The sequence below is a fragment of the Somniosus microcephalus genome, chromosome 27, assembly GCF_052327205.1.
Source record: "Somniosus microcephalus isolate GS21.2 chromosome 27, FLI_Smic_1.0, whole genome shotgun sequence".
NCBI lineage: Eukaryota > Metazoa > Chordata > Chondrichthyes > Squaliformes > Somniosidae > Somniosus > Somniosus microcephalus.
In genome coordinates this window covers 49,786,473-49,801,336 of record NC_141013.1, presented here as the reverse complement: position 1 = coordinate 49,801,336, position 14,864 = coordinate 49,786,473, and the positions used below count along the sequence as shown (strand labels likewise).

Below are 14,864 nucleotides of genomic sequence, written 5' to 3'. Positions count from 1 at the left end.
GAGAGAGACCACACTCTGACCTCCCCCCACCCCACACTCTGACCTCCCCTCACCCACCCACCCCACACTCTGACCTCCCCCCCTCCACCCCACCCCACACTGACCTCCCCTCCCCCCCACCCCACCCCACACTCTGACCTCCCTCCCCCCCACCCCACACTCTGACCTCCCCTCCCCCCCACCCCACACTCTGACCTCCCCTCCCCCCCACCCCACACTCTGACCTCCCCTCCCCCCCCACCCCACACTCTGACCTCCCCTCCCCCCCCACCCCACACTCTGACCTCCCCTCCCCCCCCACCCCACACTCTGACCTCCCTCCCCCCCCACACTCTGACCTCCACCCCCCCCACACTGACCTCCTCCACCCCCCCCACACTGACCTCCTCCACCCCCCCCACACTCTGACCTCCTCCACCCCCCCCACACTCTGACCTCCCTCCACCCCACCCCACACTCTGACCTCTCTCCCTCCACCCCACCCCACACTCTGCCCCCCCCACCCCCCCCACACTCTGACCTCCTCCACCCCCCCCCCACACTCTGACCTCCCTCCACCCCACCCCACACTCTGACTGACCTCCCTCCACCCCACCCCACACTCTGACTGACCTCCCTCCACCCCACCCCACACTCTGACTGACCTCCCTCCACCCCACCCCACACTCTGACCTCTCTCCCTCCACCCCACCCCACACTCTGCCCCCCCACCCCCCCCACACTCTGACCTCCTCCACCCCCCCCCCCACACTCTGACCTCCTCCACCCCCCCCCCCACACTCTGACCTCCTCCACCCCACCCCACACTCTGACTGACCTCCCTCCACCCCACCCCACACTCTGACTGACCTCCCTCCACCCCACCCCACACTCTGACTGACCTCCCTCCACCCCACCCCACACTCTGACTGACCTCCCTCCACCCCACCCCACACTCTGACTGACCTCCCTCCACCCCACCCCACACTCTGACTGACCTCCCTCCACCCCACCCCACACTCTGACTGACCTCCCTCCACCCCACCCCACACTCTGACTGACCTCCCTCCACCCCACCCCACACTCTGACTGACCTCCCTCCACCCCACCCCACACTCTGACTGACCTCCCTCCACCCCACCCCACACTCTGACTGACCTCCCTCCACCCCACCCCACACTCTGACTGACCTCCCTCCACCCCACCCACACTCTGACTGACCTCCACCTCCCCACCCCACCCACACTCTGACTGACCTCCTCCACCCCACCCACACTCTGACTGACCTCCCTCCACCCCACCCCACACTCTGACTGACCTCCCTCCACCCCACCCCACACTCTGACTGACCTCCCTCCACCCCACCCCACACTCTGACTGACCTCCCTCCACCCCACCCCACACTCTGACTGACCTCCCTCCACCCCACCCCACACTCTGACTGACCTCCCTCCACCCCACCCCACACTCTGACTGACCTCCCTCCACCCCACCCCACACTCTGACTGACCTCCCTCCACCCCACCCCACACTCTGACTGACCTCCCTCCACCCCACCCCACACTCTGACTGACCTCCCTCCACCCCACCCCACACTCTGACTGACCTCCCTCCACCCCACCCCACACTCTGACTGACCTCCCTCCACCCCACCCCACACTCTGACTGACCTCCCTCCACCCCCCCCACACTCTGACTGACCTCCCTCCACCCCACCCCACACTCTGACTGACCTCCCTCCACCCCACCCCACACTCTGACTGACCTCCCTCCACCCCACCCCACACTCTGACTGACCTCCTCCACCCCACCCCACACTCTGACTGACCTCCCTCCACCCCACCCCACACTCTGACTGACCTCCCTCCACCCCACCCCACACTCTGACTGACCTCCCTCCACCCCACCCCACACTCTGACTGACCTCCCTCCACCCCACCCCACACTCTGACTGACCTCCTCCACCCCACCCCACACTCTGACTGACCTCCCTCCACCCACCCCACACTCTGACTGACCTCCCTCCACCCCACCCCACACTCTGACTGACCTCCCTCCACCCCACCCCACACTCTGACTGACCTCCCTCCACCCCACCCCACACTCTGACTGACCTCCCTCCACCCCACCCCACACTCTGACTGACCTCCCTCCACCCCACCCCACACTCTGACTGACCTCCCTCCACCCCACCCCACACTCTGACTGACCTCCCTCCACCCCACCCCACACTCTGACTGACCTCCCTCCACCCCACCCCACACTCTGACTGACCTCCCTCCACCCCACACTCTGACTGACCTCCCTCCACCCCACACTCTGACTGACCTCCCTCCACCCCACACTCTGACTGACCTCCCTCCACCCCACACTCTGACTGACCTCCCTCCACCCCACACTCTGACTGACCTCCCTCCACCCCACACTCTGACTGACCTCCCTCCACCCCACACTCTGACTGACCTCCTCCCCCCCTCCTCCATCCCTCTCCCCCCCTTCCTCCTCCCTCCTCCCCCCCTTCCCTCCCTCCTCCTCCCCCCCCCTTCCTCCCTCCCTCCACCTCCCCCCCCCTTCTCCCTCCCCCCCACACTCCCCCCCTCCTCCCCCCCCACTCCCCCCCTCCTCCCCCCACACTCCCCCCCTCCTCCCCCCCCCTCCTCCCCCCCCCCTCCCTCCCTCCTCCCCCCCCCTCCCCTCCCCCCCACACTCCCCCACACTCCCCTCCCCCCCACCCTCCCCCCCACACTCCCCTCCCCCCCACACCCCCCCCTCCCCTCCCCCCCACCCCTCCCCCTCCCCTCCCCTCCCCCCCACCCCTCCCCTCCCCCCCACCCTCCCCCCCACACTCCCCCCCACACTCCCTCTCTCCCTCCCTCCACCCCACACTCCCCCCCCCTCCCCTCCCCCCCACACTCCCTCTCCACCCCACACTCCCCCCCCTCCACCCCCACACTCCCCCCCACCCTCCACCCCACACTCCCCCCCCTCCCCTCCCCCCCACCCTCCCCCCCACACTCCCTCTCTCCCTCCCTCCACCCCACACTCCCCCCCCCCTCCCCTCCCCCCCACACTCCCTCTCTCCACCCCACACTCCCCCCCCTCCACCCCCACACTCCCCCCCCCCTCCACCCCCACACTCCCCCCCACCCTCCACCCCACACTCCCCCCCTCCCTCCACCCCACACTCCCCCTCCACTCCACACTCCCCTCCCCTCCCTCCACCCCACACTCCCCTCCCTCCCTCCACCCCACACTCCCCTCCCTCCCTCCACCCTCCCTCCCCTCCCTCCACCCCACACTCCCCTCCCTCCACCCCCCTCCCCTCCCCTCACCCCCCTCCCCTCCCTCCACCCCACACTCCCCTCCCTCCCTCCACCCCACACTCCCTCCCTCCCTCCACCCCACACTCCCTCCCTCCCTCCACCCCACACTCCCTCCCTCCCTCCACCCCACACTCCCTCCCTCCACCCCACACTCCCTCCCTCCACCCCACACTCCCTCTCTCCACCCCACCCTCTGACCTCCCTCCACCCCACCCCACCCTCTGACCTCCCTCCACCCCACCCCACCCTCTGACCTCCCTCCACCCCACCCCACCCTCTGACCTCCCTCCACCCCACCCTCTGACCTCCCTCCACCCCACCCCACCCTCTGACCTCCCTCCACCCCACCCCACCCTCTGACCTCCCTCCACCCCACCCCACACTCTGACCTCCCTCCACCCCACCCCACACTCTGACCTCCCTCCACCCCACACTCTGACCTCCCTCCACTCCACCCCACCCCACACTCTGACCTCCCTCCACCCCACACTGACCTGTCGGCTGTCTGAAGCCGCGAGCTGTAGCCGGGATGATGCCGCAGAGCGCGGGCAGCACCGCGAGAGCCGCCAGACAGCCCACCTTCACCCCGACCAACGCCGCCATCGCCCGGGCAACACAGCCCCGCCCCCGGCCGGGCCCCGCCCACAGCCGACTCCACTCAATGCGCCTCCCAACTCTTTCCAGACACTGAACTCACTCCACCACCCAGCTCATTCCCAGACACTCTATGCATCTCCCAACCCTTTCCCAGACACTGAACTGACTCCACCTCACAACCCTTTCCCAGACACTGAACTCAATCCTCCTCCCAACCCTTTCCAAGAAACTGTATTCAATCCCTCTCTCAATCCTTTCCCGGACACTGTACTCAATCCACTTACCAACCTTTTCCAAGAAACTGTACTCAATCCATCTCCCAACCCTTTCCCAAACACTGAACTAAATCCCCCTCCCAACCCTTTCCCAGACACTGTACTCAATCAGTGGGGTTGCGGGGGGGTGGGAAAATGAGTGGAAGAGCAATAGTGGTAGGGGATTCAATAGTTAGGGGAGCAGACAGGTGTTTCTGCGGCCATAGACGTGACTCCAGGATGGTATGTTGCCTTCCTGGTGCCAGGGTCAAGGACGTCACTGAGCGGCTACAGGACATTCTGAGGGGGGAAGGTGAAAAGCCAGAGGTCGTTGTCCATATTGGTACTAACGACATAGGCAGAAAGAGGGATGAGGGCCTGCAAGCAGAGTTAAGGGAGCTCGGAGAGAGATTAAAAAGCAGGACTTCAAAGGTAGTAATCTCCGGATTACTCCCGGTGCCACGTGCTAGTGAGTACAGGAATAGGTGTGGTGAATATGGTTGGTGAGCTACAAGCACAATTAGCCGTGTGGCAATATGATGTGGCAATAACGGAAATGTGGCTTAAAAACGGTGAGGACTGGGCACTTAATATTCAAGGGTACAAGGTGTTCAGAAAAGATAGGGAAGGAAAAAAGGGAGGTGGGGTAGCAGTGCTGATTAAGGAAGATATTGTAGTGTTGGAAAGGGAGGATGTTCTTGAGGGGACAAGGACAGAATCCATTTGGTGAGAGTTGAGGAGCAAAAAGGGTATGATCATGCTATTGGGGGTATTCTATAGGCCTCAAAATAGTGAGGGGGAGGTAGAGGAGCAAATCTGCAGGGAAATTGCAGAGATATGCAAGCGCTATAGAGGGGGTGATATTGGGGGACTTTAATTACCCAAATATCGATTGGGATAATGCTAGGGTAAAGGGAAAGGAGGGGGAGGAATTTCTGAAATGTGTTCAGGAGAATTTCCTTGGCCCAACTAGGAAGGAGGCATTGCTGGATCTGGGGCTGGGGAATGAGGTGGGCCAGGTCGACCAAGTGTCTGTGGGAGAACACTTGGGAACAAGTGGTCATCGTATCCTAAGATTTAGATTAGCAATGGAGAGAAGCAAGGAACAATCTAGAGTGGAACTTCTAAACTGGAATAGGGCTAACTTCAATGGGATGTGAAAGGATCTAGCCAGGTTAAAATGGAACCAAAGACTGACAGGAAAAACTGTAATGGAACAATGGGTGATCTTTAAGGAGGAGATGTTCCAAGTACAGGCTAGGTACATTCCAACAAGGGGGAAGGGGAAGGGAACCAAAGCAAGGGCTCCTTGGATGACAAGGGAGATAGAGAAGATGATGAAACAAAAAAAGAGGGGGTATGATGCATGTCAGGTGAATTCTTCAAGGGAGGGCCAGACCAAATACAATAAGTTGAGAGTGGATGTGAAGATAAAAATAAGATTGGCAAAGAGAGAATATGAGAGTAGAATGATGGTTAACATAAAAGGGAACCCAAATATATTCTACCGGCATGTAAACAGTAAGCAGGTAGTAAGAGGTGGGGTGGGGCCTATTAGAGACAAAGAAGGTGATATATGCTTGGAGGCGCTGAGCAAGGCTAGAATACTCAATCAGTACTTTGTATTGGTGTTTACTAAGGAGGTGGATGCTGACAAAATATCGGTAGAAGTGGAAAAGGTAGAAGCAATGGAAGGGGTGAAAATTGATAGACAGGATGTACTAGAAAGGCTGGGTATGATTAGAGTTATTTTAAAAAGGTGGTAGAGAAAAAACGGGGAATAAGCCTGACACCGGTAGTGGGGAAAATGCTAGAGTCCATTATAAAAGATGTAATAGCAGAGCACTTGGAAAACAGTGACAGGATCGGACAAAGTCAACAAGGATTTACAAAAGGTAAATCATGCTTGACTAATCTACTGGAATTTTTTGAGGATGTAACTGGTAGAATAGATAAGGGAGAATCAGTGGAAGTGGTGTATTTGGACTTTCAGAAGGCTCTCGATAAGGTCCCGCATAAGAAACTAGCGTGCAAAGTTAAAGCACATGGGATTGGGGGTAAGGTACTGACTTGGATAGAAAACTGGTTGGCAGACAGGAAGCAAAGAGTTGGAATAAATGGGTCTTTTTCCGAGTGGAAGGCAGTGACTAGTGGGGTACCGCAGGGATCGGTGCTAGGACCCCAGTTATTCACAATATATATTAATGATCTAGACGAGGGAACTAGATGTAATATCTCCAAGTTTGCAGACGACACAAAGCTGGGTGGGCATGTGTGCTGTGAGGAGGATGCAGAGAAACTCCAGTATGATTTGGACAGGTTGGGCGATTGGGCAGATGCATGGCAGATGCAGTATAATGTGGATAAATGCGAGGTTATCCACTTTGGTGGCAAAAACAGGAAGGCAGATTATTATCTGAATGGCAATAGATTGGGAAAAGGGGAAGTGCAACCAGACCTGGGCGTCCTTGTGCACCAGTCACTGAAGGTAAGCATGCAGGTGCAGCAGGTGGTTAAGAAGGCAAATGGTATGCTGGCCTTCATAGCGAGAGGATTCGAGTACAGGAGCAAGGATGTCTTGCTGCAGTTGTACAGGGCCTTGGTGAGACGACACCTTGAGTATTGTGTGCAGTTTTGGTCGCCTTATCTGAGGAAGGATGTTCTTGCCATGAAGGGAGTGCAGCGAAGATTCACCAGACTGATACCTGGGATGGCAGGAATGACGTATGAAGAGAGATTGGGTCGATTAGGCTTATACTCGCTAGAGTTTAGAAGAATGAGAGGGGATCTCATTGAAACTTATAAAAATCTAACAGGGCTGGACAGTCTTGATGCAGGAAGGCTGTTCCCGATGGCGGGGGAGTCCAGAACCAGGGGTCACAGTCTAAGGATAAGGGAGAAGCCATTTAGGACTGAGATGAGGAAGAATTTCTTCACCCAGAGAGTGGTGAACATGTGGAATTCTCTGTGGAGTGCGGTTTCAACAGAGTGCTGAGAGTTGGGTGAGTCAGGGAGTCTTAACTGGTTGCTGAAATCAAACTTTTGTTTGTTTCACATTTACTGTGTACTGTTTAAAATCTAAATTTCCCAGCTTTAAGCAGGGTTAAAAAGGGATAAACAAGTCCTACAACTCAGAGCAGCTGAAGGCAGTTAACAAGGGAAACTGGAGTAATCTGGTTCTCCTGTAGCTGGGCTCAGCAAGTCTTTGTTTCAGGGCCTATAAAAACAGGCTTTGAAGTGTGATTTTGCACTGAGAGCGGTTTCAACAGAGTGCTGAGAGTTGGGTGAGTCAGGTGAGGCAAGGCCTCAGAGCTTCGGCGGGTGCTTCAGTGGTAGAGCGGGCCTACAAAGGGCTCCAGAGACCAGGTAAGGCTTACTTTACTGGTGGTATTGAATTAATTTAATTTAAATCGATTAAAGGGGTTGGTCATGCCAGGAGAGCCCAGCCCCGTGATATGCTCCTCTTGCCCTATGTGGGAATTCAGGGATGTTGCCAGTGTCCCTGACCAACACGTGTGCCAGAAATGCATCCAGCTGCAGCTACTAACGGGCCGTCTTGGGGCGCTGGAGCTGCGGGTGGATGGGTTGTGGAGCATTCACGATGCTGAGAGGGTCGTGAATTACTCGTACAGTGAGTTGGTCACACCGCAGGGTAGGGCTGCACAGGCAGAAGGGAAATGGGTGATCACCAGGCGGAACAATAGAAGCAGGCAGGTAGTGCAGGGGACCCCTGTGGCCATCCCCCTTTCAACCAGGTATACCGCTTTGGATACTGTTGGGGGGGATGACTTACCAGGGGAAGGCGGCAGCAGCCAACTTCCTGGCACTGGGGGTGTTCCTGCTGCCCAGGAAGGGAGGAAAAAGAGTGGGAGAGCAATAGTGGTAGGGGATTCTATAGTAAGGGGAACAGATAGGCGTTTCTGTGGCCGTAGACGTGAATCCAGGATGGTTTGTTGCCTCCCTGGTGCCAGGGTCAAGGATGTCACTGAGCAGCTGCAGGGCATTCTGGAGGGAGAGGGCGAACAGCCAGAGGTCGTGGTCCACATTGGTACCAACGACATAGTTAAAAAGAGGGATGAGGTCCTGCAGCAAGAATTTAGGGAGCTAGGTAGAAGATTAAAGAGCAGGACCTCAAAGGTTGTAATCTCTGGATTACTCCCGGTGCCACGTGCTAGTGAGTATAGGAATAGGAAGATAGAACAGATGAATGCGTGGCTAAAGGGATGGTGCAGGAGGGAGGGCTTTAGTTTCCTGGATCACTGGGTCTGCTCCTGGGAAAGTTGGGACTTGTACAAGTCGGACGGTTTACACCTGAACCAGAGGGGGACCAATATCCTTGCAGGGAGGTTTGCTAGCACTGTTGGGGGGGGTTTAAACTAACTTGGCAAGGGGATGGGATACAGAGTGGAGCTATAGTAGGGGGTGATTTACAGCCAAATACGGAGGAAAAAACAAGTCAGCTGGGAAGGCAGAGCAAATATGTGAAGGCAAAAGGGAATATGGCAAGGCTGGAAGGCATTTATTTTAATGCAAGGAGTCTTGCAAATAAGGTGGATGAACTGAAGTTGTTGTTGAACACATGGGAGTACGATATTGTTGCTATCACGGAGACATGGTTGAGGGAGAGTCAGGACTGGCAGCTCAATATTCCGGGGTATAGAATCTTCAGGCGAGACAGAGGGGGGTGTAAAAGGGGAGGGGGTGTTGCAATATTAATTAAGGAGTCAATTACTGCTGTAAGGAGGGATGATATATTAGCGGGTTCCTCTAATGAGGCCATATGGGTAGAACTTAAAAACAAAAAGGGGGCAAGCACTTTGCTGGGAATGTACTATAGGCCCCCAAACAGTCAGGGGGAGATAGAGGAACAGATATGTAGGCAAATCTCAGAAGTGCGAAAATAATAGGGTAATAATAGTGGGGGATTTCAATTTCCCCAATATTAATTGGGATAGTCAGAGTGTGAAAGGCTTAGAGGGTGCAGAATTCTTAAAGTGCATCCAGGAGAGCTTTTTGAGCCAACATGTAGAAAGTCCTACAAGAGAGGGAATGTAGCTGGGCAAGTGGTGGAAGTGTCAGTAGGAGAGCATTTTGGCGACAGTGACCATAATTCGGTGAGATTTAAGGTGGTCATGGAAAAAGACAAAGACGGCCCGGAAATAAGGGTTCTAAATTGGGGGAAGGCCGATTTTAATATGATAAGGCAGGATCTGGCCAAAGTGGACTGGGAGCAGCTACTTATAGGAAAATCCACATCAAAGCAGTGGGAGACTTTCAGAAGGGAAATAGAGAGAGTACAACGCCAACATGTTCCCGTAAAGGTCAAGGGTGGGACCAACAAGCAAAGGGAACCTTGGATGACAAGGGATATACAAAAATGCATTAGGAAAAAAAGGGGGGCTTTTGGCAGTTACAAAAGACTAAAGACGGAGGAAGCCCTAGAGGAGTATAAAAAGTGCAGGGGCATACTTAAAAAAGAAATTAGGAGAGCGAGGAGGGGCCATGAAATAACACTGGCGAGCAAAATAAAGGAAAATCCTAAGATGTTTTATAAGTATATTAAGGGCAAGAGGATAACCAGGGAAAGGGTAGGGCCCATTAGGGACCAAAGTGCAATCTGTGTGTAGAGCCAGATGATGTAGGCGGGGTTTTAAATGAATTTTTGCATCTGTGTTCACTATGGAGAAAGACGATGTAGACATAGAAATCGGGCAAGGGGACTGTGATATACTTGAACATATTAGCATCGAGAGGGAGGAGGTACTAGCGGTTTTAGCAGGCCAAAAAGTGGATAAATCAAGCGGGCTGCTTTGTCCTGTATGGTGTCCAGCTTCTTGAGTGTTGTTGGAGCTGCACTCGTCCAGGCAAGTGGAGAGTATTCCATCACACTCCTGACTTGTGCCTTGTAGATGGTAGAAAGGCTTTGGGGAGTCAGGAGGTGAGACACTCGCTGCAGAATACCCAGCCTCTGACCGGCTCTTGTTGCCACAGTATTTATGTGGCTGGTCCAGTTCAGTTTCTGGTCAATGGTGACCCCCAGGATGTTGATGGTAGGGGATTCGGCGATGGTAATGCCATTGTTTTATAAATATATTAAGAGTAAGAGGATAACTAAAGAAAGGGTAGGGCCTATTAGAGATCACAAGGGTAACCTGTGTGTGGAGGCAGGACACGTCGGTAGGGTTCTGAATGAATACTTTGCATCTGTTTTCACAAAGGAGAGGGGCGAAGCCGACATTGCTATCGGGGGGGAGGAGTGTGAAATATTAGATGAAATAAACATAGTGAGAGAGGAAGTGTTAAGGGGTTTAGCAGCTTTTTAAAGTGGATAAATCCCCAGGCCTGGATGAAATGTATCCCAAGCGGTTAAGCGAAGCAAAAGAGGAAATAGCAGAGGCCCTGACCATCATTTTTCAATCCTCTCTGGCTTCAGGTGTGGTGCTGGAGGACTGGAGGACTGCTAATGTGGTACCCTTGTTTAAAAAGGGAGAAAAGGATAGACTGAGTAATTACAGGCCAGTCAGCCTAACCTCGGTGGTGGGAAAATTATTGGAAAGAATTCTGAAGGCCAGGATAAATCTTCATTTAGAATGACACGGATTAATCAAGGATAGTCACCACATTACAGGAAAGATGTGATTGCACTAGAGAGGGTACAGAGGAAATTTACAGGGATGTTGCTGGGCGTAGAGAATCTTAGCTATGAGGAAAGACTGGATAGGCTGGGTCTGTTTTCCTTGGAACAGAGGAGGCTGAGGGGAGACCTTATTGAGGTGTATAAAATTATGAGGGGCATAGATAAAGTGGATACAGAGGACCTATTTCCCTTAGCAGAGGGGTCAAAAACCAAGGGGCACAAATTTAAAGTAATTGGTGGAAGGTTTAGAGGGGATTTGAGGGGAAATTTCTGATTATTGACCTCCAACCACCACAACTATCTTCCTTTGTGCTAGGTATGACTCCAGCCAGTGGAGAGTTTTCCCCCGATTCCCATTGACTTCAGTTTTACTAGGGCTCCTTGATGCCACAATTGGTCAAATGCTGCCTTGATGTCAAGGGCAGTGACTCTCACCTCACCTCCGGAATTCAGCTATTTTGTCCATGTTTGGACCAAGGCTGTAATGGGGTCGGGAGCCGAGTGGTCCTGGCAGAACCCAACCTGGGCATCATTGAGCAGGTTATAGGTGAGTAAGTGCTGCTTGATAGCACTGTCGATGACACCTTCCATCACTTCGCTGATGATTGGGAGTAGACTGATGGGGCGGTAATTGGCCGGATTGGATTTGTCCTGCTTGGACAGGACATACCTGGGCAGTTTTCCACATTGTCGGATAGATGCCAGTGTTATAGCTGTACTGGAACAGCTTCGCTAGAGGCGTGGCTAGTTCTGGAGCACAAGTCTTCAGCATGACAGCCGGGATGTTGTCGGGGCCCATAGCCTTTGCTGTATTCAGTGCGCTCAGCCATTTCTTGATATTATGTGGAGTGAATCAAATTTGCTGAAGACTGGCTTCTGTGGTGGTGTGGACCACTCGGTACTTCTGGCTGAAGATGGTTGCAAATGCTTCAGCTTTGTCTTTTGCACTCACGTGCTGGGCTCCACCATAATTGAGGGTGGGGATATTCATGGAGCCTCCTCCTCCCGTTAGTTGTTTAATTGTCCACCACCATTCACAACTGGATGTGGCAGGACTGCAGAGCTTTGATCTGGTCCATTGATTGTGGGATCGCTTAGCCCTGTCTATAGCATGCAGCTTCCGCTTTTTAGCATGCATGTAGTCCTGTGTTGCAGCTTCCCCAGGTTGGCACCTCATTTTTAGGTACGCCTGGTGCTGCACCTGGCATGCTCTTCTACACTCCTTATTGAACCAGGGTTGGTCCCCTGGCTTGATGGTAATGGTAGAGTGAGAGATATGCCGGGCCATGAGGTTACAGATTGTGGTGGATTACAATTCTGCTGCTGCTGATGGCCCACAGCGCCTCATGGAGGTCCAGTTTTGAGTTGCTAGATCTGTTCTGAATCTATCCCATTTAGCACGGTGGTCGTGCCACACAACACTGTGAAAACAGGACTTCGTCTCCACAATGACTGCGGTGGTCACTGCTACCAATGCCATCATAGACAGATGCATCTGCAACAGGTAGATTGGTGAGGACGAGGTCAAGTAGATTTTCCCTTGTGTTGGTTCTCTCACCACCCGTTGCAGGCCCAGACTGGCAGCTGTGTCAATCAGGACTTGGCCAGCTCAGTCAGTAGTGGTGCTACCGAGCCACTCGTGGTGATGGACATTGAAGTCCCCCCACCCAGGGTACATTCTGTGCCCTTGCTACTCTCAGTGCTTCTTCCAAGTGGTGTTCAACATGGAGGAGTATTAATTCATCAGCTGAGGGAGGGCTGTAGGTGGTAATCAGCAGGAGGTTTCCTTGCCCATGCTTGACCTTAAGCCATGATGCTTCATAGGGTCCAGAGTCAATGTTGAGGACTCCCAGGGCCACTCCTTTGCGACTGTATACCACTGTGCCGCCACCCCTGGTGGGCCTGTCTTGCCAGCAGGACAGAACATACCCAGGGATGGTGAGGGATGAGTTTGGGACATTGGATGAAAGGTATGATCCTGTGAGTATGACTATGTTGCTTGACTAGTCTGTGGGACAGCTCTCCCAATTTTGGCACAAGTCCCCAGATGTTGGTGAAGAGGACTTTGCAGGATCGACTGGGCTGGGTGTGCTGTTGTCGTGTCCGTAGCCAGTGCCGAGGTCGATGCTGTAGTGTATGTGCCTTTAAGGGGAGAACTACTTTTTACAGCTCCTGTATACTGTAGTACCGGCAGTGACCACACCTGTATATAACCCTGAGTAGGGATCTGTACTGTTTAGTTTTAGAGCAACCCTCATCCAGTAAACACCTGTTGATTGTTCCTCTGCAGTCTCTGTCGATTATTTGAAGGACACACTACCTAAAGATTCACGGATTCAACATTGGCGACGAGGTGATTCGAACCTACATGCAACTCTGCAGAAGAAGGCCGATTCCATCAGTGCGGGTGTCGACCATCCTGAGAGGACTTGAGCAGGCAGAGGAGGCTGTGGAGAGATGGGCTTGGTTCTCCAGCCGCGACGATCCAGCGCAGCGGGCTGGCAGCAGGTACGGCGCAGACGCTTCCCGGACAGCGGCGGTGGGAGCCGACCGACGGCACAGAAAAAGGCTGAGCAGCGTCAACGGGTAAGAGAGAGGGTGAAGCGCACAGGGCGCAGCCGGGGTTGAAGACCGAGCGGCATCAACGAGAGAGGGTGAAGCGAGCAGGGCGCAGCCGGGGTTGAAGACCAAGCGGCATCAACGAGAGAAGCGCGCAGAAAAACACGCAGAGCGCGGCCGGTGTTCAAGGGCTGAGCAGCGTCCGCGGGGGAAGCAAAGAATGCACGGGAGACGCCATTTTGAGCCAGCGGAGAAGAAGGGAGAGCACGGGAGATGCCATTTTGAGCCAGCGGAGAAGAAGGGAGAGTGCGGGAGATGCCATTTTTAGCCAGTCTAACCACACCCAGGGATGCAGAAGAGTGGCAGGGTCACAGCGTTCGACAATGAAGTCGAAGATTGGGTGACATATGTAGAACGCATAGAGGTGTACTGCAAAGCGAATGAAGTGCCAGATGCCAGGAAAGCACTGGTATTGTTGAATTCCATGGGTGCAAAAACATACGGCTTACTGCGAAACCTAGTCACCCCAGAGAAGCCAGTGGAAAAGGATTTTGAAAGCATAGTGGCAATCCTACAGGACCACTTAAACCCCACACCGCTGCTGATAGCAGAAAGATTTAACTTTCACAAAAGGAACCAGCATAAAGATGAAAGTAATGCTGAGTATTTAACGGAACTGCACAAGCTATCGAAACACTGCCAGTTTGGAACGGGACTAGCAGATACTTTAGGGGACAAGTTTGTGTGTGGGCTTCAAAGTGAAGGAACCCAGAAACGGCTTCTATCAGAAAAGGATCTCACGTTGGACAAGGCTTTCAACATGGCAGTATCACACGAAGCAGCCGCACGGGGCGCTGCAGAGATACAACAGAGACCGCAAGAATATGGCACAAATGAAATGTCATATGGAGCAGTGAAGTGTTATTGCTGCGGCAGAACAACACACGACCATAAGGATCGTTGGTTCAAGGACCAAGTGTGCAGACAGTGTGGAAAAGTAGGACACATAATCAGAGTCTGCAGGTCGGGAAAGAAAACCAGCAGCAAGAAACCTCCACAGGAGAAGTACAAAAAGGTACATAAGGTGACGGAGAGTAGTTCAGACGAACAGAAAAGTGATAGACTCCGGAAGCAAGGAGCTGGGTTGTCTGAAACTACATAATGAAACCAAAATGGAGGATCACCAAACTATCTGGGTCATGCTCAAGATAGACGGAGTCCAAGTGAAAATGGAATTGGACACAGGATCAGCCCTAACAGTCATAAACTACAAGCGGCTATTCTCACATATACCCTTGAGAGATACAGACATTATCTTGAAGACGTACACGGGGCAAAAAGTCTACCCCAAAGGAAAAATAAGGGTGAACGTGATATACAACGGCAAGGAAACACCAAAAATGGACTTATATGTATTGCCAGATGGAGGACCACCACTACTAGGACGTGAATGGATCTGGAAGATACAGTTAGACTGGCATGCCATACAAGCACTGACGGTAGATGCCAAAAAGG

The 14,864-nt window shown here is 53.8% G+C and overlaps 1 protein-coding gene across 1 annotated transcript in view; it reads right to left on the bottom strand.

The window, feature by feature from the left end:
• Positions 1-3,921, bottom strand: part of slc39a1 (solute carrier family 39 member 1) — a 25,162-nt gene extending 21,241 nt beyond the window's left edge. The window contains exon 1 of the mRNA XM_085968948.1: positions 3,797-3,921. Within this exon, the coding sequence (XP_085825074.1) occupies positions 3,797-3,905 (109 nt within the window). The 5' untranslated portion in view covers positions 3,906-3,921. The remainder of the gene's footprint in view (positions 1-3,796) is intronic.
• Between the last annotated feature and the right edge of the window lie 10,943 nt (positions 3,922-14,864).